The following is a 27,177-nucleotide window of genomic DNA, read 5'->3' as shown; positions in this document are numbered from 1 at the left end:
TCCATTTAGTTGATTCAACTCGATTCGATTATTCGGCTCCATTCAGCTCAGTTTAGTTCACTCCATTCAGTTCAGCTCAATTCAGTTCAGCTCTAAAAAGTCAGAAAGAAAAGTTGAAATGAACTGAATGGAGCTGATTGAATCGAATCAATGGAGTGAATGAATCAACTAAGTGATTGAGTGAATTGAACTTAAATAATATTAATATTAACACTAAATATATTATTATTATTATTATTATTATTAATGCTAATATTAATATTAATAACTATAATAATAATAATAATAATAATTATAATTAATAACAATAATAATAATTAATGCTAATATTAATATTAATAATTATAATAATTAATAATAATAATAATATTATTATTATTATTATTATTATTATTATTATTATTATTAGAAGAAGAAGAAGAAGAAGAAGAAGAAGAAGAAGAAGAAGAAGAAGACTAATAATAATAGTAATAATAATAATTATTATTATTATTATTATAATATTAATACTAGTAATTATACTAATTTGAATGATTAATTAGGTAGCCACCATAAATCACGGTTTACCATCAATCTAATTAGGTAAAATAATGGAGCACTGGTTTGCTAGATTGATGTTCAAAGTCTAGTCGTTTATCATCCTAATTTGACTGATTAGGTAGCCATCACGAAGCACCAACAATCCTAATTTAATTAACTAGATAAATAAAAATTGACAGACCCTAATTTCATCTTTAACAAATAAATAAAATTTGGTTGATTAATTAAAACTCAAAAAATAATATTAATAATTGATAACAAGTAAATTAAATTATTATTTGATAAATTAGAATCCATCTTGTAAGTTTTAAATCATTTGAGCAATTAAAATAAGATTTAGGGAAAAATATTGATTTAAGAGTTCACTTGGTTCAGTTTTAGGTGAAAAGGATACAAAATAGAACGTTATGAAAAAGTGTATATGAAAGAGTAAAGTTTGTATATGAAAAAATAATTAGCTATTAATAATAGTAATATTAAAATAAACAATATTATTAGTAATATTATTATTAATTAATATTCATACTCATATTAATAATAATAATAATAATAATAATAGTAATAGTATTAATTATATTAATATGAATATTATTGATTTTAATATTCATAATAATAACGATGATGATGATGATGGTGATGATGATAACAATCAATAACAATAATAATAATAATAATAATAATAATAATAATAATAATAATAATAATATTAATAATATTAATAATATTAATAAAAACTATTAAGTTTAAGATTCGCAAAATTGAAATTGGCTGAATTTAGTGGAGTCAATTAAATCGAAATGAAATTGAATCGAATGGAGTCGAAGAAGAATGAATCGAATCGAATAGAATTTGAATTTCGAATCGAATCGAATAATCGAATCAATCAATAGAGAATTTGAAATTAATCGAAATGGGTTAAAAATAAGTCAGAAAGAAGAGGGCATAAGGCTCCGTTTGGCACGACACTTCGCGTAACTTATTTGACCAAAGTAATTTTATTTGACCAAAATTTAATTTACCGATTTTTTTGCTGAAGTGTTTAGAAGAACTTATTTGGTCAAATAAGTTTACGAAATGAAATGCTACCTCAGGTAGCATTTGAGAAATCAGGTACCTGAAATGACTTATTTTCCATTTTTTACCCCTTTATTATATAATATTAAATAATTTTCATCTCCTTTTACGTCATTTTACCAAAATAAGCTACCTTTTCAGCTAGTTTGCCAAACACATTTTTATATAATCAGTTACCTTATCAGCTCCTAATTTTCAGCTACCTTATCAGTTATCTTTTCAAATTTTGGTTAGCTTTTCAGTTTTCAGCGCTATCTTTTCAGATTTCAACTACCTTTTCAGGTAGTTTTGTCAAACAGAGCCTAAATGGTGACACAAATAATCATCAAAAACCAGCTAAAACAGTCTGGTCAAGTCAGAGAAAGAAGTGGAGACAAACAAACGGCGGGGCCTACATACACGTTACAGAGTAATTTCGTTACACTTAACGCTTCCAACTTCCATGCCTTCTTCTTCTTCATCATCATCTTCATACCATTTTTTTCTCTTTCATTTGATTTCTAAGGATTATTTTATTCCGCGAAATTGAACTCGGTAGCTTGAGAACAGTAGAAGTAGAAAGAAATGGGAAACTGCTTTTCTGACGTGGCATCCGGAGGTACGACGATTGGCGGTGGTGGCGGAGGTGGAAATGGCGGAGGTCAAAACGACGCTGTTGAACTTTTTCTAAAGTCTCGCGATTACCATGGCGTTTATTCTCAGATCGAGGTTATTACTTCAATTTAGGTTAAGTTTGATTGTTGATTTGTTGTTGCAATTGCATTGTTTACTTTTGATTTTTCATTGATTTCGTTGTTAAATGTTCATTTGTGTTGGTTCGTAAGATGTTAAATGATGATTATTTGAGTTTAATTGCTGCTTAGTTGTTTAATTGTGTTGAAAATGTGTGTTATTTTATCAAAGGAGATGATAGTTTAGTGGCCGCCGAGGTAGTTTTTTGTTGTGATGAATGCTTGTTGCTTGTAAGTTGTAACTTCGCAATTTTGTGTGAATGTTACAATGCTCAGCAAAGTGATTTAGTTAGGGATGCTCGTTTTGCCATGTCAATAGTAGGTGATTTAGTTAGGGATGCTCGTTTTGCGTGTCAATAGTAGGTTATTTAGTTAGGTATGCTTGTTTTGCCGCGTCAATAGTGTTTATTTGGAATCAGAATGAATACATTAGCTAGGGAACTTTTAGTCAATGTCGTCGAGTAGAGTGATAATTTTTCAGTCATTAGTTTTAATTTTAGAAGGCGTAAGGCTCAAGGTGGCCTTCATGCACACGAGTCAATAGTGACGCTTTTGGAAATTTAAAGAGAACTAGAGGTAAAGAAGAAAAAGTTAGAGATGATGGACAAAAAGGCGAGCGTAGTAGGGGTGTTTGGTTCACCCAATATAGGTATGAGGTATGGGTTTGGAATGAACCAAACCCATACCATGTGTTTGTTTGACAAAATTGAAGGTTTCATACCCATACCTCAAACCCATGAGGTATGGGTTTCTCATACCCAGGGAGGGGGTGGGTATGAGATTGATACTCACGGTATCAAATTACAAATATTAAAAAGTGATAAAAACAATTGTAAAAAAATCATTTTATATATTTATTTGATTAAATTTTCTCTACATTATTTAATAGTATAAAAATTATTATTAAAAATATTGTATTTTGAAGAGTTTTTAGCTTTGATTGATTTCTAACCCCATACCCCCAAAATTGAACCAAACACAAGGTATGAGGTATCAAGTTCCAACCCGATACCACCCAGGTATGATTCCCGATTCCAAACTCATACCCACGCGTGAACCAAACACCCCCAAATGAATTAGAACAGATATATGGAAATTACATAGTAGTGTGCCTCTCTAGTTGCACATTATATACAAGGCGTACAAAAAGTGCCCTAAGGCAACAGAGGCGTTTAGGTTAGTTTTTTTTTTTTTTTTTTTGGTGTTGACCAGGAGTATCCCCTACCCACAGCTAGGACAATCTCCTTCGGGGTACTGAAGGCAATATTTCTTCTGCCTAGGAATTTTCTTATGTTAGGCTTTGATCCATTGTATACCTTCCCCTTTTGGCGATAAAAATGGTCCAGCATTTTTGTATGTATTCATCAATTTTAATTTATTAAGATGATCGGGAACGTTTTATGGACGTGTCTAAAGGCGTCTTTGGTCCTTAGGGAAAAGGTGTGTACTGCATTATCGTTCTCCATGACTTCTTCTTCCTTTGTATCTTTTGAATGACCGTTGAGCATCCAATCTGTATCCTTTAGGAGCTCATGGAAGGCTACACTTTACTTTACTGGCAAGAAGTCTTACTAAAAAAAGCAAAGTCAAACAAAACAATAAGGGTGGGTCAATGTTTGCTAAAGGCATTCGACATGTGGGTGTGTCCAAGGGTTGAACTCTGATGTTTCTTAAGATTTTTGATGCTTTTGGTCTGACATTAAGTCTGAATGTCCATATCAATGAGACTTCGAGTAATGTGTGCTACAGTAATTATTGCGGAACCTAAAGAATCGGATCAACTTAGATGTTGAATGTTACTTATGATGTTCTTTCATCCTGCTCTCTAGGGCAAAGCTGATACTGCTCATAATATGCTGAGCCCTTTTCAACCCCATTGATTGAGAATGGAGTGTTTCAATATGGAGTTGTGTAAGGATTCTAATTACTATGAAGCATTGACATGATAGAATTGAAGTAGGATATTTAAACATGTAATCCAAGAAAAGTTTTGCATAATGTTTTGCTAGCAATTTCTTGATGCTAACAGTATTTTTTTTGCCCTGATGTCTCAACAGTTGTCACTGTCAGCTTCAGGCTTGTGTGATCGGGACGTGCTTTCTAAGGTTTGTTATCCAGAAGCTTAACGGTTTGCTCTGTTAATCTACTGATAACACACCAATGCGTGCTCTTGCATTCATCTAATTATTCATTAGTGGTACATTGGTACATGAGTTCCCTAGAATATTTTTAAATGTCTCAGATCGCTAATAATCCACGCTTGTATACGTCATGGTCAACATGCTTATATCAGTTTTCATGGTAATGCTTAGTGTGTGTGTGTTTTTTTTTTTTTTTTTTTTTTTTTTTGTGTTTTTTGTGTATTATGGAATGTCTCACATTAATTTTTATTGTTGTATTATTTTTCATGGTACGTTAATTTTTATTTCTATTTTCAAATATTATTGTTATTGATTTGTATTCTGTATCTAAGATTTTATAAAAGAAAATTGAGTTCTTGATTTTTGTACCTAAAGCCTAAAGGTTTAGATTGACTTTTTTTTTTATCATGTTTCCCTTCCAATGCTGTTTTCACTTCTTTTTATCTCATTGCATTTTGAGGTGTTGTGACCATTTAGTGAAGGTTCTAAAAGATGATTCATGTCAGCAGACCCCAAAAAATTTTTGGATGTTGTTGTGGCCGTAGTTGTCGTCTCACATACTTGAAAGATAAATTACAATTTGGTATTTATCGAGTAAATATGTATGCTCTGCATTATGCGTCAGTATATGAAATAGCTTAAATCTGCCAGCATATTTCCTGATAAAATCATGTGAAATTCAATATCTGTAAATAGTGGTAGACACTACTCGTTAGCGACCTTGGTATATTGCATATCTATGTGGTTGGGTATTTTTTTTCTAGAGAATCACATTTAGTGTGATTTTATTCTTGAAGAGTGATCCAATGGCAGTCCTTTATATGAAAGGAAGAGATGGAAAGCTTGAAGAACTTGGGCGGACAGAAGTTCTCCTGAATTCACCAAACCCTAAATGGATCAATAAAGTCAGTGTAACATATCATTTTGAACTTGTACAGACACTGGTGTAATTTTCTCATCTCTCTTCTATGTTCGTCTTCTACATGCTGATATTCTACATGGTTTACTTGAATTTGATGCCTATACTTATTTATCCTTTCAGGTTTCATGTATATGATGTTAATACACAGCTTCATGGTGTAGATGTAAAGGTATCCGTACATGTCATACTCTTAGTGTCCTTAGTAATCTCCGTGTTTTTCTTTATTATGTTCAGAAATTTGTTTCAGCAAGTCTGTGATTGTCAACTTGTCTAGTTCTCTTAAACGTATTTAGGGAGACCTTAGATTTGACGTCTTTCACAGTAAGGAGGCTGATAGCTGTGAAGTGTGAATCCTGTGCATATGAAATGAGTTGTCTATGAGCCGTGATCCTTAAGCGCACATTCGGTGTTTCCAAATGTAATCTAGGTAGAAAATTTTTAAAAACTGGAAAACTTGAAAATATATTACGAAGTACTATCAGTTATAGACTTATAGTTCAAGGACTACTTCGTCTAAGAACTCGACTCTCTAACTTATTGGTTGGTGCTAGCTTGTGTGATCTTTCTAAGAACGTTTTTCCATTACTGGACTCTCTTAACAATTTTATTTCTCCCATTCAGATACTCTGTTTAACTTTGAAGTAGAACACTTAGCTTTCTAATCTCCATAACAGATTTGTATATTCATGTAGATGCTCAAATTGGATGATCAACAATTTCTCGGCGAGGCTGTTTGTGCATTGTCAGAGGTATACTAAAACTGGTTACGTTATTTGCTTCTCTCAGAATTATTGGGTTATTGCTTCGGAGAACTTCTACTTAGTTTGTAGTTGCCAGGTTATCTGGTTGTTTGAATTTTGTGTTAGTATGACAATAAATGAGTATATACAACTTGGTTGTGATATCGGCATATCGCAGACTCTGGCTAATTTCTGTCTTCTCTTTCACATATAACATCTTTTTGGGGATGCCGGATTTGTTCTACTTTTCCATGTGAATAAGCGAAATCACAGTTGCATGCTTTTTTGTCTTGTACAGGTGTACCCATGATGATGAAATTTGCCTTTAACTTCCCTTTTTTTGTGGATGTGCAGGTAGTTACCAAATCAAACCGACTGTTGACTTTAGACCTTGTGGAACATGATGACGTTACGATAACACCTCATCCAAGAAGTTGTGGAAAGCTTACTGTTCATGCTGAAGAATCTATCGACTCAAAGACTACTATAGAAATTACATTCAGATGTTCAGAGTTGGAAAATGAGGATCTCGTTTCTAAAAGCGTATGTCTTTCATTATTCCTCTCTCTTTATGGATCCTGCTACTGCCTGGTACTTTTTTAATGTACTTTCTTATCATGTTTTTGCAGGATCCTATTTTAATGATTTCTAAAATTTCGGAGAGTGGTAATTCCATTCCAATTTGTAAAACTGAAGTAATATACGACGACTTCAACCCAACCTGGAAACCTGTATTGCTAAATGCTCAACAAGCTGGAAGTAAGGTATGAAAATATCACTTTCGTCATGGTTTGGAAGAAATTGCACATGCCATGCCCATTTTTATGGGAAACGATCATTGATATGTTCAGAGATTCTGTACTCCTACAGATTTCATCAAGAAAGATTTATTGAAGATATCCGAAAATCACTATGCATTCGGAATGCACTTTTGCCTGATCTTTCTATTTTGTTTTCTACTAATGTGCAGGACAGTCCTTTAACTATTGAGTGCTTTAACTTAAATACCAATGGGAAGCACGATTTCATTGGGTAAAACAGACATAATTTCCTTTCTTTTCATTTCATACATATTTAGATGTTCTATTGACTTTGTTATCATGGTAAATATAGGAAAGTAGAAAAATCACTGGCCGTATTTGAGAAGATTCATTCTAGTGGAATAGGCGAAAATTTGTTACTACCAGCTGCTAGTGGTCATGATTACCACAACAAGGTTTTCAACTGGACGATGCATGTGTATTTTCTGTTTCTCTTCTTAGATCCATCTTGTGTACTGATTACTGAATATGATGATGTCACCCAGGTGCTCAAAAGTCAACTGTTTGTGGAGAAGTACTCAGAGTGTGTACAACACACATTTCTTGACTACTTGGCTGGTGGATGTGAGTTGAATTTTATGGTGGCGGTTGATTTTACAGGTAAGCCTTGTGAATTCTTGCTTTATTGGTCCTGAAACTTGTGAAAGGCATTATGTGATGAACTTCTGTCAGAGATGATTCACTCTGTTAACTAGTGTTTGTTACGCAGCGGGGCAATAGTGCTGTCTAGTGTCAACAGCTCTTTCCCACATATAGAGTTTCATGCTATGTTACTTCGACTCTTCACTTTGGTCGTATATTGCGTGTCTAACACGTCCTGACACTCCGACACTTCATTTTAATGCAAAACATGAAACTTTATTGGTCCTGAAACTTGTGAAAGGCATTATGTGATGAACTTCTGTCAGAGATGATTCACTCTGTTAACTAGTGTTTGTTGCGCAACGAGGCAACAGTGCTGCCTGGTGTCAACAGCTCTTTCTCACATTTAGAGTTTCGTGTTATGTTACTTTGACTCTTCATTTGGTCGTATATCACGTGTCTAAGACGTCCCAATACTCCGACTCTTCATTTTAATGCAAAACATGAAACTTTCACAACAGTCTTGTCGGACACTTGAAATTGTGTCGCCTCTGGCACTTGAAACCAAGTCGAAGTAACATACGTGAAATGCATAGATAGACCTTTCAAACACCATTGTCTTTCAGTTATGTTTGGAAGAGTAGCAATCTATTCTGACTTAAGTATCTTTTTTATCAGCTTCAAATGGGAATCCCCGTCTCCCAGATTCATTGCATTACATTGATCCATCAGGTCGTCCAAATGCATACCAGAAAGTAAGAGCTGTAATTAGATAACACCATGTTGATATTTTAAAATTTTCTAAAACTGAGAATTTTTCTTAATAGGCAATAATGGAGGTTGGAGGAGTGTTACAGTTTTATGACTCAGACAAACGCTTTCCTGCATGGGGTTTTGGAGCACGTCCAATTGATGGCCCAATTTCTCATTGCTTTAACTTGAATGGAAGCACCAGCTATTGTGAGGTTGGTGGCCTCCATGAAATATTACTTTAGCATAAATTGCCTTGCGGCTTGCTATAGATACTAAATCTTGATTATTACTATTTCCAGGTTGAAGGGATTCAGGGAATCATGACGGCGTATAACGGTGCTCTCTTTAATGTTTCACTCGCTGGGCCAACCCTTTTTAGACAGATTGTTAACTCTGCTGCAAGTATTGCTAGTCAGTCTCTGGCAGATGGACGCCAAAAGTACTTTGTCTTGTTAATTATTACGGTAAATATACTTTCTCCAGTTAAATGCTGTCAACGTGTCGAGTCTAAATGCTTGCATAATACGTCACTTGGATTTATGCCAAAGATTGAATCCGATTAATTGTCTGATTTATACACTAGGGTGGTAAATGCCATTATTGCCATATGAACATGATTAAATAGGTATTATTTCATTAAAAAATGCAACCATGATTCTTTTAATAACATTTTGGGGAGGTTCGCTGATAGTCAGTTTCAAATTCCAGTCGCACAGTGTAGTCTATTTCAGGCACGAACCATTTTCTCTTCGTTTTTATTAACTGCATCCTGGTTGGAGCAGTTCACTATTCTCAGACTATTGGGAGCTTTAGAGCCTTCAAAGTAAGGTGGTAGATGCTGGAATGCTGGACGGTATATATGTAATTTGTTTTGAAAAGGTATTTTGGGACTTTACAGTCTAAATTTACCAAAATGCAGAAATATAGTGATTTGGTTTTAAAGATCCAAAAAGGATAAAGTGGTATATCCAAATTCCAAATTAGTGGAAGGAGTTGTCAGTTGTCAGTAGGACTAGCTTTCAGTGATAGAAATGCTTCTGTAATATTATAGATTTCGTCTGGAAATCCATATGAACGTAGTTGTCATTTGTCAATTGACCCAAAATGTATCATCGACAAGTTAAAAGCTGTTGCTACTAACATCTTTCATGTATTCTGTGTTTAAACGCAAGGTCATTTGTCCAAGTGTAGGACTTGTGCTACCAATTTGTGTCGATTACTTGTTTCAGGATGGAGTGATCACAGACCTTCAGGAGACTAAGGATGCAATTGTAAAGGCTGCTGATCTACCATTATCTATACTCATTGTCGGAGTTGGAGGAGCTGATTACAAGGAGATGGAGGTAATGCCTTTCCTCAATTGTGCTCATTGCAGATGTTAACTTGCGTAGCTAGTACTCTGAGGCTAAGTACCCATGACAGTATGACACGGTAGACCCATCGGTATTAACATTTGAAATTGCCATTGGTCTCCCTTTACACCATGAAATTTTAAGCTCACTGCCAAAAAGTATTCCGGAGTACCATAATGACTAATTAGTGCATGTACTTCACTGATCTCTTCAGCTCCATATTTGTACTGAACATTTTTTTTTTCAAATATTTGGTAGTTTTTAAACGGAGATAAAGGACAGAAACTAGAGAGTACCTGCGGGCAGGTTGCATCCCGTGATATTGTCCAGTTTGTGGCATTCCGAGACATCCATGGTCAGTCTCCTTATTGAGCCAACTTAAGGTTTTCAGTGTTTGTGCTGGTGTTTATTAATGATTTCTTTGGATTTCAGGTCGAGAGACTACTATAGCCGAGACACTTCTTACAGAACTGCCAACACAATTTTTGACTTACATGCGAATCAGGGGAATTCAACCCAAAAAAATTTTGTAACTTAATATCATGTTGTCGGTACATAGTCAAAGTTTCACAAATTTTGTTTAAAATTCATGTTTTTGCTGTAAAATTGCATATTTTAGTGTAGCGGTGTTTATCAACATGAATCAGTCAGCATGAGTGAGGGATCGACGTACAAGGTATCGTAATTTGTAACTCTTGACTCTGTACATAGTTACATTTAAATATTTTTTTTTTTTGGCAGTTTATGTATTTGCTCATTCCCTCCGTGTAGAATATTGAGCTGATATCAAGTTTAAATGACTTTTGTGATTGCTTTAAATTGTTCAGGCTGATATGTCAAATATCTATTTCAAAAAAAAAAAAAAATATTACTCCCTCTGTTTTGCAGATACCTTCGGCATTTACATTCTACAATACGAGATAAACGGTCATATTAGGCATATGAATATTAAGCGTCTTTTATGCAAAAAGTCTAGTACTGAGTAACAAGTTTTGGACTTGATGCTCAAGATCAAACAGTCGTACTAAACATCGAACGCTTACTATTTACGGAGTTCTATGGTGTACAAAATTGACTTTTCCATTTTACAAAAAAGGGCAACAAGGCCTTCTTCATAGCTCATGCTAAAAGTATCTTAAGGTCGTTCTTCATTAACCTTGAACACTTGATTTCTACGAATTAGAAACAGCCATAAACTTCGTCTTACAGTCAATGTTAAAAATCGGATTGGCTTCAGAAAATCTAGCAAAGCATCTTAATATAATCAAAAGCTTTTTTAAAAAGGCAAAATTACAGATACTTAAGCTACCTTCTGTAATTATAGTCTTAATAATTAATAATATTCTTAAGAAAAACAAAGATACAAATTAACTACAGTTGTCTGCTACAGACGACAGACGTTACTGCAACTGTATTCCTCAACAAAATGTGTTGCAACCATCACTCTAGATGTCACTGTGTTGCAAACAAGAATAGTGGCCGATTCGGAGAGCAAATTTTACACCACATAGACTAGTGTATTATCAGTATCCTAATATTAGGCCAATAATCAAGAGTTTTTAAAACATAACCTCTACAAAGGAACTGTGACGCTGCAGGAGGAAGACAGGAGTAAGCTACTCCCTTATGCCTCTAGCTCATTGTCGGAGCGAACATGAAGAGGACTGGAAGGTGACTTGGGTGACTCATTTCCATCATCAGCCACAGGACTGGAGGGTGACTTAGGTGCCTCGTTTCCATCATCTGCCGCTTTCTGGGCTTTCCGGCCTCGGGTTTTCCCAGTTGGAACAGTAGGGACAGCAGCATTCTTCCTCTTGCGGCCTCGTTTTGGAGCTTCAACTGCTTTCTCCTCTGGAATGACTTCAGCCTCAATATTATCAGGAACATTATTTTCTCCATCTTCCTCCTCGTTCTCTTCTTCTTCCTCCCCTTCCTCTTCATCTTCATCTTCAACAATGTCAGAACTTTCTTCTGTTTGTTCAGCTTTCTCATCCTCTTCAAACTTGCGCATTAGAGATTCTATCACCCCCATCAGCTCCCTATTAACCTGCCACAGTCCATAAAATACATAACTAATGAGAAGGCATGACCGGATTGAGGGGCTATGGGCCACAAGTCAACTATGGCACAGGCTGCACAACAATTGTGATATCAAGGCCACCACCGGCATTTTAGATGAATGGACAAACCTGAGCATTTTGTAGGAAATCAGAGAGGTCTGTGGGGCATGAGGGGCACTTCATCACAGTTTTCTGTGTTCGCAGTTGTCGTCCACCCGTTTTTCTCTCTCGGGTGAACTTCTGACCCTCAAATGCACCATCCAAACAAGCTTTGCAGAAATTATGAGCACAAGGAGTTGTGATTGGAAGAGTCAGGGTTTTATGACACAGAAGGCAACTAAATTCTGCAAAAGGAAAACTCGTTAATATAGGATACTGCATTGTCTACATATATACTGCAAAAGCATCATTCTTCAATATTACTGATTCATTATTACTATATAAGAATGCAGTATAATCAATTAGTTACACACGATACCTTTTAAAATCTTAGCCTTGGAGTTTTTCTTTGGACGAGAAGAAGTTCCTCCTCCTCCTCCCCTGATCTTTTGGCTTAAAGGAGCAGCCTTCATCCACTTCCAACACCCTTCCACTTCCTATAAAGACAAATGAAAGGTCTCTGTATAAGACTTGCATAAGAAACGGATGTAAGCAGCCTAACCCCAGTGTCACCGCAGTGACAGAAAGACTGTTTCTACACAAAATGTAATTAAAGTTGTACAAGGCACCAAAACCAAATCTCAGAAATGACTAGCAATCTACTCACATCAAAATCCCAGTGGGCACTTTCTTTTCTCTCAGTTAGCTGAATAGCTTGTTTCAGCTCTGGTACATTTGGCAATGGTCTAGGCCTGTCACCATGCTCGTCACTGCCGCATCAAAAGTAAGATTGTCATAAATTACAACCATAGAAGCTAAATGTATTAGAATATAAGTTGAACATGTATCAACCTTGTCCATGGTGCTGGGCTGTTGTCACATCTAACAAATAGATATCTGCACACCTTATGTTGCTGAAGCACAAACAAAACCAGAAACACCATCAAAACATGTTATTCAATATGTTCTAAACACAAAGGGACAATAAACAGTCACACTTCTTTACCTTTCCGTCTTTTCCTTCTTGCCGGAGCTTAAGCCAGCACTTCTCAATTCTGTAAATACCCTCATAACGAACCCCAGTTTCTGGTGCATAATTGGAACGCTTCTCTTTATACGATCTGTATGATAGCAAAATATCAATGACATCCATCATCAATACAAATAGTGTGCAGGATACATCAGAGTGAACAAATAGGCCTCGGCATGTTACTCACACTTGGTTGAAAGTGTCTTAATGTTCCAAGTCGAATAAAATCTAGCATATCTATGCAGAACATGACCCAAGTTTTTTTAGGTGAAAATAAAGCAACTCATAACGGCCACGCCGCAAAACTACCCCTGGAAAATTATGCGTGCTGTAATATAAGTCTGCTGAGTAACTGTGCAAGCCTCGAAACTCAGAATTAGGGTTTACGAAAAGAAGGAATACACTTAGAGTGGTAGTCGTGATTACACGCAAACATCCAATATCAAAATCTTACAGTCCAACAAAAAGGCCATTGGTAAATTAAGTCGGTAGAAAAACTGCATTAATGCACAAGACACAACGGATGAAATTATAGTAAATGCAACAAAAAGTGCATGTCCCGAACCCTAAAAAAGAATGTTGACAGTAATAGTATTTTGGAAGACATATATGGCACTATTTTCTGGCACGTACCTGACAACACGAACCGGATACCCTTTACGGCAGCTCAATCGTAGCGACTCATTTGCACCGGTAAACTTCTGATCGGACGACTGTTCCTTGTTCGTCCGCTTATTACCACTCAGGTCGCGCCCCCCACTGGCATTGGCAGAGTAAAAACCCAAACATATTAGAGGATGAATTAAAAAATCTCAATCGTAAAAGTTAACATAAACTAATCAAATTTTTCCATTTCAGCGAAGCCAAAGAGTCATGCTACTTAAGCTTTAAGTATGACCTAATGAAGCAAAGAAAATCGTCAAAATGTTTGTGCTTCTTGCTATGAGATATAAAGCTAAATTATCTTGTAGGAATTTGAGGCAATGGAATAAGAGTAAGGTTGGTCTCATCTTAGATAATTAACTCGTCGAATAAAATCTCAACGTATAAAATGCAAGCGTTTGAGGACACACCTTCCTGTATAGATAAACCACTCCCCATGATCTTCATCATCTTCATATCCCCCAGAGAGAACCACTGATTGCGCACCAAACTTTGACTGCCCGGCTATACCACTGACATGTGGAAAATGAGCACCCCACTGCCTGCATGCCAACCGATCTGTCCAAGAGTCCCCAACAAGGACTCCTGTGTTTCGTACAGGGTCATACTCTGCAGTAATAGGTCCAAGATGATCAGGTGCAATCGTAACAAATATCTTTCCACTTTTAGCATTTGCCTTCCCGGATTTTACAGCCCTTTCAGTGGTAAAGGCTTCATCAGGGCGATCATCATTGTTGATGAACTTGAAGACTCTTGGGCCTCCCGCTGCTGCAGCAGGCTTCTGGGTTCTTGCTGCTCTTATAGCAAACACAAGAGAAGCATTAATTCTGGGCTGCTTGGCCATCAATGTAGGAATAGATTCCCTGCACTTGGCACAGGTCTTCTTCCCCTGGCCAACCCACTTTTCGAAGCATTTCAGACAAAAGTTGTGGCCACATGGAGTCTATAAAAAGAGAAAAACATAGTCGAGTTATTGACAAAAACGCCCAAGAATGGTTGTACATGTATAACAGATTAAAACAAACGAACAAGAAAAATAAAAGATTCATTCTTCATGACACGTGCGACCAAAGACTGTATCAGGGGATCATGTGTAACGACCTAATAGTGTATAGATTCATTCTCCAAGAATCATGCAAATGTTAACGCTGATAGAGTGACAGATGCAATCTAATAGTGTATAGAAATTGATAAATACCGATAAATACAGAAACATATTAAATAATGTGACAATTACCAAAAATGAGAATTTCAATCATGCAGTACAGATGAACAAATTAGCATTTCGTTCCAGAGCATTTACCAATTTCGGACAAAAACACCCGCATAAGATGAACTACTTGAAACAGACGCAAATATACTACCCAAACGAGAAAATTACAGAATCACAGATAGAGAAAATAATAAACATAGTCCAGAATTGCAAATTTGGAATTCTATACCACATTCTCAAGCCGAAATCTACCAAATTATCTAGTTATAGTACTCCCAAATAGATTCCATTAAAGGCATGAAATAAGGTGGTGAATCAAGTTGACTAAGAACACAACATTGTCACAACAAAAAAACATTTGGTACACCAAACAAACAAACAAGTGTACCAACTTGATGTCCTCTGAAAACGACACTTAAGATACCACAAACATTACTGTTTTCACTAATAGTACCGAAATTCTGAATCAAAAGAGATGCAACATTTATGCTCTTGATATAATATGATTCTGAATTAAATACTCCGATACAACATCTACGATATCATATATCCCGAAATCATATATCGCGAAATCATATATCACGGAAGATTCAATTGTTTAATTACATCTCGAGACGATTTTCCTCCAAAGATCTAACCCTAAATTCGCATTAAAAGAGAGTAGTTTTAATAATAGTTCAAGTATACATTCAATTAATCAACTTTAATAATCAACATTAATATAAACCCTAGAAATAAAAATACAAATCTTAAAATTACACAGGATTGAATCATTTTAATATAAACAAAAATTAAAAATCAGCGGAAAAACTACAAATTAAATTCACAACAATCAACAGCGCAAAATTTAAAACGGAAATGCAAGAACAAAACTATAATTCAAAAATGTACATGTTCTGGAAAATTAAATAATAAAACGAATCATAATAACCTAGAAATTAATCAAAATTATTATTTTTTTCAAAAAAAAAAAAAAAAAATCAAAAAGAATAATATTAAATTTAAAAAAATGAATGCTAAAAACCTAGAAATTAAACAAACAAATTACAAAATTGAAGACGAAAAAACACAGAAAACAAACTAATCGACACTAATGCAGGACGATAAACAGTAGAAATGCAAATCCAAAAATCAAAAATAAATTGACACGGAAATTCACTAAAAAAAACATAGATTTGTGTTTAAGACCGTCCTAACTAAGACGACTCTCATAACCGATTAATAGAAATTAATAGTAGAAATGCAAGTTCATGAAAATCAAAAATAAATAACTAAAAAACCTAAAAAAAAAAAAAAAATCGTTTACAAAAACACCAGAAATTCAATAAAAAACATTGATTTTAGTTTAAGACCATCTTAACTTGGACGACTCTCATATCCGATTAAAAGAAACAAACAGTAGAAATAATTAGAAGAAGAAAAAAACAGAGAGCGAGACGGAGAAAAGAGATTTACAGTAACAGGACGGTCAGGAAGTTGCATACAAAACGAACACTTGATATTCTCACCAAGTATCCCTAATATTTCATTATCATCTTTCACCCCCGCCACGTCAGATCCCGCCGCGGTCCCACTCAACAACTCCTGTCTCTTCCTCGCCTTCTCCACGTCAGACAAACTCGTATCCGCTTCGATCGCCCGTATCGCCGCCACTAAACCACCACCCTCCGCGGCCGGGGCCGCGGTGGTTGTTGCGGTGGTGGTGTCGGGGGAGCAGTCGGGACAGTCCCAACTGGCGGCGTCGGACATGGAGGAAGGTGGGGTAGGGAGACAGTTGACATGCCATGGTGTTACGCATGTTTTGCAGGTTAAGGTTGTGTGTGGCTCTGGTTTTGTTTTGCAGTGCATGCAGACTCCGTCGTTGTCGCATGGTAGTGCGGTCGACATTGTTAATGGTGGTGAGAAGGTTAAGGGTTTGAGGGTGGAGGAAGGGATGGGGAATGGTGTTGGTGGTAGAGAGTATTTATAGGAGGGAACGGGGGACTGGTGTTGTGTTATTTGCTTCTTCCACGGTATTTCATTCCTAAATGGTTTGGATTTAAATAGAAAAATGTATTTTGAGATTCGTTAATTCTTGTATTAGACGGTTTTACATAATCGGAATGTGTGTTTTTGAGAAGAGTTTATTTCATAAATGGTTGGATTGGGTTCGGTTGTATCCTTATAGTGTGTTTTTGGTGTCGATAAATTCTCGTATTAAAGACGGTTGTAATCTGTTTTTAACGATCTTTTAAAAATAGTTATTAATAATCCTTTTAATCGATTATTTAGTTTCCAATTGTATAATTGTTTTTCTTTTTTGTCGTGACGTGTATTCTTATAACGAACTCTGACGTGTATTCTTATAACGAACTCTGATGAGTACTCTTTATAACGAATCGTGACATGTATTTTTAGTAACGGCTCATGACCTGTATTATTAACGAACTTTACATCACTCGTGATTTTTTTTTTCATTTAAGTCGTGTTTTTCTAGATTAGTTTCTGCATTATTAAATACTTCGTGTATCTTTGACGTTTTGATTTGTGTGTTATTACCGCATTCTTTTGTCAAAAATATTATTTTGTGAAACAAAGCTACTCCGTGTTATCTAAAATTTTGCAAGTTTGATCACCAAAAATTTGATAAATCTACCTATTTAAATTAATATTTATTTATTTTCTAAATATTTAAATTAATATTTTAGTTTCATACTATAAGTGTTGTATTATGTTGTAGCGTGGAAGAAGTGAAGGTGGGAGTGGCATTAAAGAGATGTCTATCCAAAAATTGAGAGACGGCGGGGACTTGAAAAGTGAAAAGGAGGGTGGGTTTGAATTTGGGAGGGGATTCAGTGTGACGAGAGTAGTGCACTTCTCGTGTGGATGCATTCTTTATTACGTGGGGAAAATTGGGCCGTTGGATTGAGTTTGTTACCTTTTTCTGCAGATAATCCGGGATATTCACTGGGGATTTGTGTCTTTCTTTGGTTGATTTCTTTATTATTTTGGGGTGGATTAATTGTAACTCAAGTTTATTGGGATAAAGCCTCTTTAAAGGGAGTTTGGAATGACTATTTTACCCCTCTATTAAACAAGTGACCGTTTTGCTTGTGACCTCGTTACAGTCCCCCCGCTCACTTATCCTCCTAATTGCTCCTTATAAGAGGTTATAAGCTTGTGACGGAATAGTGTCGTCACAAATGAGAATTTGCAATTAATCTATAGACGGATATATCCGTCTATAGCGAGACTAATTGCGAGCTAGGTAGTACCAAAACGGACACGGGCATGGACACGTGATACGACATCCCATGAAATTTATTAATAAAATATATATTTTATAGTTATAAACATTCAATTTTATTTTTATAAAAGTATTTGATATTAAATTTAAATAAGCAAAGATAAAACTTGTTCATGATTATAACTCATTTTCATTTCCGATCAAAATTTATCTTCTAATCAAGCTATTTCAACAGCTCATTTCCCGTCTAAAGAACATCATTGACCCCAAATGATGTCCAAATGTTATGGACACGCGTCGAACACGGCCCAAATACCATGAACACGCGTCGGACACGTGCCCAAATAAATGTTGAAAGTTAGACACGGCTTTATAGGCGTCCGACACGTTTTGGCGTGTGTCTGAGGAGTGTCGGTGTCGGACATGAGACGGCTGATTAAGAGAAGTATCTGTGCTACCTAGATTGTGAGTAACTATTATAGTATTTCGTTATTTGAAATGAAATTTTGATTAGTTGGATTTTTGTTATGTACTGTATCCAATAAACCAGGATACGATTACTACTTAGTAGCTCGATGTAGGATACGAGAAAATGAATGATACCAAATATTTTGCGTGATCTAAAAACGGAAATGCATTTATCGTAAAAGTTGGTAGGTTTCGAAAACTGATGTTCGTTTGTTGTAAAACTGATGTTTCAAGTATTTATAACGAGAACAACTAAATATTTGAGAAGTCGTTATTTCTGTTATAAAGCTCACGACTTTCTCACAACGTGAGATTACTTTGATCCGTTACGGGAAGCAACGACCTTATTTAGATATAAGCACTTATTATATCTAGTTGTTATGATGTACATATTCAAAAAGTGACTCGGTATTCTTATTATCTTCTATAATAACTCAATCGTTCTTGTTGACCAATAATAATTCTGATGTTTAACATCTGGAACACGATAACAGACTTGACGTATTATTTATTAGGAAAAGACGAAAAATGCACGCGGCACCCATGAACTTTGTCATTTTTACGTGATTTTTTTTGTCATAAATTAGCTTTTATTTAGGGTCGTTTGTGAACAACTACCTTTCATTTTATTTTTGGCTTTCAACTACCTTTCATTTCTTCATTTTGCGAAAAACTACCAAAAATCCACTTCCGGCGAAAAAAGTCAACTTTCGGACGTTAACTTGCTCTTTTCTCCCTTTTTCACACATATAGCCCGTATTTCTCCCTTTGTTCACCCAACAAAATCAGCTCATCTCCATGCCCAACACGACAACACCTTATCAAAAGTTTATTCAAAGCAATACCAACGCATCAACCATCTCCATCTCCATCTCCGTCGTCACCTTTACTACCACTTTCACCTTCACCCTTACATTCAACAACCTTATAGACTACTCATGGTTTATCAACCTACTGTCCATCTAAGTCATATTAAAGTACTTTATTTCTCTTTTCATGTTAAGATGATGGGTATAAGAAAACTAATGAGATAGTAGCACACAAGTGATCTTAAGAGTGAATCAATGATTATTTTCGAATAGTTAACACTAGGAGTTAATTTTGCCAACAAGGGCATTATAGATCATTATTGTTGAAGAATTAATTACCATGTTAAGATTAATATCAATGATGATTTTGTTTCGGTGATTAGGACTTTGATTCGGGTAAGAGATAGACAAATTGAGGTGATTAATATTGGGTTTAATCAATCTTTATCATCGATTATTATGGTTATGAAATAAAGAGTTAGATTCAACATGAAATGGTAAGTCAACGCCGGAAAGTTGACTTTTTTTCGCCGGAAGTGGATTTTTGGTAGTCTTTTGCAAAATGAAGAAATGAAAGGTAGTTGAAAGTCAAAAATAAAATAAAAGGTAGTTTTTCACAAATAACCCTAAATAAAATGTAGTTTCTGACAAAAAATTCTTTTTACGTTGTACCCAACTTTCTATGTTTGTGCATATAGTATTATTGAAGTTTGTTTTTCAAGTATGACTACTCTTTTTATCATTTTTAAAATCTTCAATAGAGCATAATTTGTAAACAAGAAATGACCGATTTTTATGTTAATAAATTGATTACTTCTTCAAGACCCATGATTTGATCAAATGAAAAGGGTCGAAATTTAACATCGAAATTATGGTTGATTTAGGGTTTTCGTAAATTTTTAAAAAAAAAACTAAAAAATGTCAGTTGACAATTTTTTTCTCACGTTGTAGATTATGACAAGACAGTTATTTTAGAATAAAAAATTATTTTATTTCGGATTCTAGTGTAGGAGTTATGCTCAATAGAAATTTTTTACAACGACAAAAATGACATGTTGTGCATGAAAATCAACGGTAGAGAGTACCATGTACACAACATTAAAATACTGGATGTCATATGCAAATTGACAAAGTTTAAGGTTAACACATAAATCTTCCGTTTAAAATCACCCATTTATTTAACAAATAAATAACAAAATTCATTGAACATATCTTTTGTAAAGTTGGTCTTATAAAAAACCAAGATTTAGGCACATATTGGTATACAAAATCCTAATTTTTTCACTTTTATGTAAGATCAGTAGTATGCCCGCTATATCGTTGAAGTGGAATAAAAGGGATAAAATTGGAGTTTACACGAATACTAAATTTTATTTTTTTGGGGTTCAAATAAGAGGTATGTTGAGGGTGAGAATAAAAACCCTGATTTTATGATTGGAGTAGGAGAGCTCATATCACTTGAGCTTACTCTTGTTCTCTATACAAATATTATATTGAAAATACAAGGAAAATACGGTATAAATGTATAATATGGTACATTTCCAAAATAAAAAATGTAGTTTATTGTCGCAATATACATGTTACTTATTACCATATTTTGTCCCCGACTTTTCATTTGCCTACCATGACTACATATAGCCATTAAACTTTTTATATTGTAACCTATAACTGCTCACGGGTCGGGAGGGCTCACCGCCGCAGCCCATTGAGCCCTTAACGGGGCTTGACAAGCTTGTTTAATAGCCATCCAAATTGATGTGAATTTTGAAGTTAATTATTAGAAATAAATAGAATGAACTAGACATAGCAAACGAGCCAATTATATTGGGTCAGGTCAATTTCTGATTGTAGAGTTCGGGTAAGCTCAAGTTCAGATAATTTTTGGTTCAACTATTATCAAGTTATTGATAGATAATATAAGTGCATAATAATAAACATTTAGGTCGGGTTATATTGGATCGGGTTAAACTCAGACCTTAAGCTAGGGTGTTAGGTTGCATACCGATCAGGTTAATTTTATCCTATCTAAATAGACTCTTGTTTGACTAATTGGTTGCCCAACTCATAAAAAATAGGATTTAGGAAGTTATATACCGATTTTAATTTGGAATGAGATTATGGAAACTCGTTTTTCTACTTATATATGGATCCGTCTCATTGTAGACGAATAGTGATCCTTTCATAAAATGCAAGTGGAAGGGCAAGTAAGGGCATCCATTTCTCACTCACTTGTACTATCCACTATCATTTTGGGAGAGCGACACTACCGGTCTACAGTTTTAGACGTATAATGTCCATCTAAAGTGAGAATTTGTGCATATATATATAGGGAGAGTATTAGGATCACATGAGTCCACCTCCTAAGTGTGAGTCTATGAGTCCTCTTTAGGGCCATTGGATGAAGGAGTCGGAGGGCTGAGATTGAAAGCAAAAAAGAGGGGATTAATGCCTAATTAAACACTTCCCCTCTCTACTTTACTAATCCACATTAATCAAATATTAATCGACTATATAACATTTATTTTTCCACCCACTTATCTCTCTTTCACACAATTCATTTCTTTACTCCCTCTATAAAACCCAAAACCCAAATAAATACTCTCATCCTAACAAAAAAAAATCAAATTAATTCACACACCACGCACTACCTTGCACCACCACCACCGACCTACACATCACCGACCACCATCTCCATACATCCACGCACAACCACGCACCCTCTGCTCACCACCACCCGACGCACAACACATCACCACCCGACGCCAACACCACCCACAAACCACACGCCACCACCCCACGACCCACCACCGCCTTACACCAAACTCACGACCCACCCTCACTCGCCACCCCCACGGCCAGCACCACCCGACATCACCTCATGTCACCCCTACACTTACCGACCATCACGACAGCCCCACAACCACCATCATTGTCGATCTCACTCCTGCCCCCCCTAACCACCCTCCCTTCTATCGGCCACCAACCCAAATCTGCACCTCCCGCCAATAGCCTTCTCCAATACCGCCACCACCACCACCAACGAACATCAAACACCACTAGCCCCTTCCTCCATCCGCCGCCTCCTCCAACTTTTTTTAAAAAATAACCTAGATCTACTAATAGACGATGGTGAGGGGGTGGTGTTGGTGTGCGTGACTGGTGCCGTTGAGGGATAAGGTGCGGTGATGGGCGGCTGTAGCTTGTAGGTGGCGACGTGCGAGAGTGAGAGAGGAGGGAGTAAATTTGAGTTTTTGTACAATAACACATGATTATTTTTTTAAAACAAATGTGTGGAAGGTGTTTTTTTGAAAGAAAAAAACAAAAACAATTCCAATATTTGAGTCTTTTGGTTTCAGATCTACCTTTCGTCGTTCTTTTTTTTTTTTTTTTTGTCTTTATATTTTTCTTTTATTCTTTTTAGATCTAGTTATGAAATTTTTTAGATCTTGTTTATATTTTATGACATTTTTTTTATTCTAATCTTAGATCTACTAAATAGATGTCATGTAATTTGGTGATTTTAATCTTAGATATATATAAAATATCGTCTTGTTTTTTTTAAAGCTTTGATTTGTTTTTTCAAATCTCATTTTTCACCGATTTGTTGATTTTTAACTTCCATTAAAGTTAAAATTACACTTATTTCTATTAAAGTTACACTTATCTTTATCTTTAATAAAGTTACATTTTTCTCTATTAAAGTTACACTTATCTCTATTATAGTTACACTTTTCTCTGTTTAAAGTTACAGTTTTCCCTATTAAAGTTACACTTATCTCTAATATAGTTACGTTTTTCTCTTTTATTAAAGTTATACTTATCTCTATTAAAGTTACAGTTTTCTCTATTAAAGTTACATTTTTCTCTATTAAAGTTACACTTTTCACTATTAAAGTTACATTTTTCACTATTAAAGTTACACTTTTCTCTATTAAAGTTACACTTAATAAAATTATATTTTTCTCTATTAAAGTTACATTTTTCTCTATTAAAGTTACATACACTCATTAAAGTTACAGTTTTATCTATTAAAGTTACACTTATTTCCATTAAAATTACACTTTTTCATTAAAGTTACACTTATCTCTATTGAGGTTACACTCTCAATGACTATAGTTATCCTCTTATGGACTAAAGTTACATTTTTAATATGGACTAAAGTTACACTCTAAATGGACTAAAATTACATTCTCAATGGACTAAAGTTACGCTTTTTATATGGACTAAAACTACACTCTCAATGGACTAAGTTATACTCTCATTGGACTACAGTTACATTTTCAATGAACTAAAGTTACACTTTTAAAAGAATAAAGTTACACTTTTTTTTTTTTGCTAAAATTACACTCGTAAAAGACCAAAGTTACAATAAGTTGTGATAAAATTACAAAAATCCAAAATATTATTCGTCAAAATCACTCAAGAAAGATTAAAGTTAAACTCGTAAAAACGCAAAATTGTCGTAAACTTTCTTTAAAATTACAAATTTCAAAATAACATCCGTCAAAACCGCTTCGTAATTTAAAGTTACACTTTTTTCTGTTAAACTTACACTCGTAAAAGTCTAAAGTTACACTCTAAAAATACTAAAATGTCATAAACTCGTTTCAAAATTCAAAAAAACAAAATATTATACGTCAAAACCGCTTTTTTTTTTGTTAAAATTACATTTTTTTTTGTTAGGATTACACTCGTAAAAGACCAAAGTTACATTTGTAAAACACTAAAAGTGTTACAAAATTTATATAAACTTTGAAGCATAAGAAAACAAAAGGTGGTGTTAAGTGTGTATGATAATGAATTAATGAATATATAATTAACGCTAGAGAGAGAAAGTGAATTAATTAGTGTTAAATATGTTTGTTGTTTTCAATGTTAAACCATCCACCATGCAACTATAGTAAGGCCTTAGGGACTCAAATAATATAAGGGATTCATAAGAACCCTCATCCCTCTCTCTCTCTCTCTCTCTCTCTATATATATATATATATATATATATATATATATATATATATATATATATATATATATATATAGAGGCAAGATCCGGTGAGTTTGCCACTTTTCGTGAGTTTCCCCCGCATATATAAGCAAATGAGTTGACAAAACCCAATTATCAAAAATCTAGCCGTCATAATCGCGCAGCCGCTTTCTCTCTCTTTCTCCCCCTTTCTCTCTCTACTGATAAACACTCTGTTTCATCAAAAAATCAACCGAATTTTTTTCATCAGTTCTTCAAATTTTGATCAACAAATTTGATCAAGAAAATTCATCAGTTCTTCAAATTTGATCAACAATTCGTTCATTATTTTGATTCTTTCAATTAAAACTATCAATTTGTTCATCAATTTTTCGAAATTTGATCCACAATTCTCCGAAAACCCTAATTCTTCAAATTCGACTGAAGGTATTGATATTTCTTCCTATTTTCGATTTAATAATCGAATAATTTCAGTAATTGAATCAAATAACAAATTCTGCCTTAATTTACGTGTTTTTCTAATAAAATTCAAACTTCAACGATGTTTGAATTGCACGATCAAACGCTTACTATGATTGATAATAATCTTTGATAATCAAACAACGATGAATTCAGGTATAAATTTGTGACATAATCTTGATATAAAACTGTTGTTATTACGTTGATAAGTTTTTTGTTCAAATTATCGATTGCATGTAAGTTGTTTTCATATTGTTTTCATAATGATAATTGCATGTAAAGTTTAAGCGTAATTGCATGTAGGTTTTCATTCATGATATCATTCAATATCTAGTATTTGAATAATTGGATTACAATAATACAATAAGCGCCTTTACAAAGTATTAAAATAACTTTGTTATTACATTAAAATAATGTGTGTGCATTGTGGTGGACTAGGCTACCAATTTCACTAAAACCCTTCCCCCTCTCGATAGAATAATTGCATTTGTATAATACAATAAGCGCATTATAACGTTAAAATAATTCATTTGCCTGATTGTGTTTTTCATAATAAATACTATTTTATAGGATCGACAAAAAAATCCTTACAATAACTACTCTTTAATAATGAAATAACTTTGATATTACATTAAAATAATTGTGTGTGCATTGTGGTGGACTAGGCTACCAATTTCACTAAAACCCTTCCCCCTCTCGATAGAATAATTGCATTTGTATAATACAATAATCGCATTATAACGTTAAAATAATTCTTTGTTTGCTGATTGTGTTTTTCATAATAAATACTATTTTATAGGATCGACAAAAAAATCCTTACAAGAACTATTCTTTAATAATGAAATAACTTTAATACTACATTAAAATAACTGTGTGTGCGTTGTGGTGGACTAGGCTACCAATTTCACTAAAACCCTTCCCCCTCTCGATAGAATAATTGCATTTGTATAATACAATAACCGCATTATAACGTTAAAATAATTCTTTGTTGTACTGATTGTGTTTTTCATAATAAATACTATTTTATAGGATCTGACAAAAAAAATCCTTACAATAACTACTCTTTAATAATGAAATAACTTTGATATTACATTAAAATAACTGTGTGTGCATTGTGGTGGACTAGGCTACCAATTTCACTAAAACCCTCCCCTCTCTGATAGAATAATTGCATTTGTATAATACAATAACTGCATTATAACGTTAAAATAATTCTTTCTGTAAGATATTGTTTTTGTCATAATAAATACTACTTTATAGGATCTCGACCAAAAATCCTTACAATAACTACTCTTTAATAATGAAATAACTTTAATACTACATTAAAATAACTGTGTGTGTATTGTAGTGGACTAGGCTACCAATTTCATTAAAACACTCCCCTCTCTGATAGAATAATTGTATTTGTATAATACAATAACTGAAAAATAACGTTAAAATAACTGCTGCTGCAGAGGTTGTATTGTTTTGTTTTGTATAGAATCTAAGATATTGAAATTAATAATACCATAACAGTTCTCCTGTTTTAATGTTTCCAGGCATTGAAATTAATACTACCAATGCAACAACTTTTTCTACACCATCTTTTTGCTAAATGTCCGAAACAGGAGAAAATACTATCCATCTGGGATTGAGATATACTACGGTGGCGGTGAGGAGTGGAATAGGATGGTAGAAAATGGTTTCAAACCCGCTCGGGGTTAATGTTTGTAAAAGTGGAGGAGGCAATAGAGTTTTACAATTTATATGTGGCTTGTGGTTTCATACCAAGGAAGTACACACAAACAAGATTCCGTGATGGTTTGATAGACAAAAAATCAATGGTCTCTGCAATGACATGGATTCAAAAAGGATCGCAAAAAACTCAAACCCGTTGTTGAATTTGAAAACACAGGAAAGAGAAAAAAAAGAGGAAAAGGTCTCAGTAGAGCCAAAGAAAACAAAAATAACAAGATTTGGTTGCAAGGCAAAAATACGGTTTTGTCTTTGTATTCAATGACCTTAAGGAGCTAATAGGGTATGCTATTGATACGTTTTATGAAGGTCATAATCACAAGCTCTGCTCACTCAAAGAACGGGAATTCGTAAAAACGTAAGAACACTTAACCTTTACATGAAGCGGACAATTGTTAACAATTGTAAACTCAACATCGGGGCTACCAGGACTTTTAGAATTCTGGCGGAACAATCAAATGGGTATGCAAACATTGGTGCATCTCTCAATGATTTCAAGAACTTCAAAAGAAATATTAAATGTTATATAGGTGAGAATGATCTTGACATGATTCTCGATTATTTAAAGGCGCTTTCTCAAACGCAAGATGGCTTTTACTATGCTTACCAAGTTGATGAGGATAATTGTTTGGCTAAACTCTTTTGGGCAGATGCACAAGCAAGAATGAATTATTCCTTGTTTGGGGACACCATCACCTTTGATCCTACTTACGGTACTAACAAGTACCGCATGGCCTTCACCCCATTCTTTGGTGTTGACAACCACAAAAATCGGTGA

At 34.5% G+C, this 27,177-nt stretch overlaps 3 protein-coding genes across 8 annotated transcripts; 2 read left to right on the top strand and 1 right to left on the bottom strand.

Annotated features, from left to right (window-relative positions):
• The first annotated feature begins 1,937 nt into the window (after nucleotides 1-1,937).
• On the top strand, nucleotides 1,938-10,469 carry LOC141601861 (protein BONZAI 2-like). Of its 6 annotated transcripts, none has more exons than XM_074422172.1 (17): nucleotides 1,938-2,023; nucleotides 2,120-2,322; nucleotides 4,403-4,450; nucleotides 5,284-5,432; nucleotides 5,529-5,577; nucleotides 6,101-6,157; nucleotides 6,503-6,691; nucleotides 6,778-6,912; nucleotides 7,119-7,180; nucleotides 7,262-7,364; nucleotides 7,455-7,569; nucleotides 8,230-8,306; nucleotides 8,379-8,516; nucleotides 8,604-8,768; nucleotides 9,534-9,647; nucleotides 9,915-10,011; nucleotides 10,089-10,469. In XM_074422172.1, exons 2-17 carry the CDS (start codon nucleotides 2,179-2,181, stop codon nucleotides 10,187-10,189), a joined length of 1,743 nt encoding a protein of 580 aa, XP_074278273.1. In that variant the 5' UTR covers nucleotides 1,938-2,023; nucleotides 2,120-2,178; the 3' UTR covers nucleotides 10,190-10,469. The 6 variants fall into 6 exon arrangements, with proteins under 6 accessions (XP_074278273.1, XP_074278268.1, XP_074278294.1 ...); XM_074422177.1 differs by lacking the exon at nucleotides 1,938-2,023 and adding an exon at nucleotides 4,175-4,256 and having other exon boundaries at nucleotides 2,064-2,322; XM_074422167.1 differs by having other exon boundaries at nucleotides 1,998-2,322.
• Nucleotides 10,470-10,844: 375 nt separating this feature from the next.
• On the bottom strand, nucleotides 10,845-16,780 carry LOC141601886 (E3 ubiquitin-protein ligase ORTHRUS 2-like). Its single transcript, XM_074422199.1, has 9 exons — nucleotides 16,177-16,780; nucleotides 13,919-14,451; nucleotides 13,479-13,604; nucleotides 12,822-12,936; nucleotides 12,668-12,729; nucleotides 12,483-12,585; nucleotides 12,195-12,312; nucleotides 11,846-12,060; nucleotides 10,845-11,703 (listed from the first exon to the last, which is right to left on the bottom strand). Exons 1-9 carry the CDS (start codon nucleotides 16,606-16,608, stop codon nucleotides 11,281-11,283), a joined length of 2,127 nt encoding a protein of 708 aa, XP_074278300.1. The 5' UTR covers nucleotides 16,609-16,780; the 3' UTR covers nucleotides 10,845-11,280.
• A 9,998-nt stretch (nucleotides 16,781-26,778) lies between these two features.
• Nucleotides 26,779-27,177, top strand: LOC141642744 (protein FAR1-RELATED SEQUENCE 5-like). The gene has a single exon (XM_074451663.1). It carries the CDS (start codon nucleotides 26,779-26,781, stop codon nucleotides 27,175-27,177), a length of 399 nt encoding a protein of 132 aa, XP_074307764.1.

This window comes from Silene latifolia, chromosome 1, assembly GCF_048544455.1.
Source record: "Silene latifolia isolate original U9 population chromosome 1, ASM4854445v1, whole genome shotgun sequence".
In the NCBI taxonomy this organism is placed as follows: domain Eukaryota; kingdom Viridiplantae; phylum Streptophyta; class Magnoliopsida; order Caryophyllales; family Caryophyllaceae; genus Silene; species Silene latifolia.
Note: the sequence above shows the minus strand (reverse complement) of the source record. Positions and strands in the feature narration are given on the sequence as shown.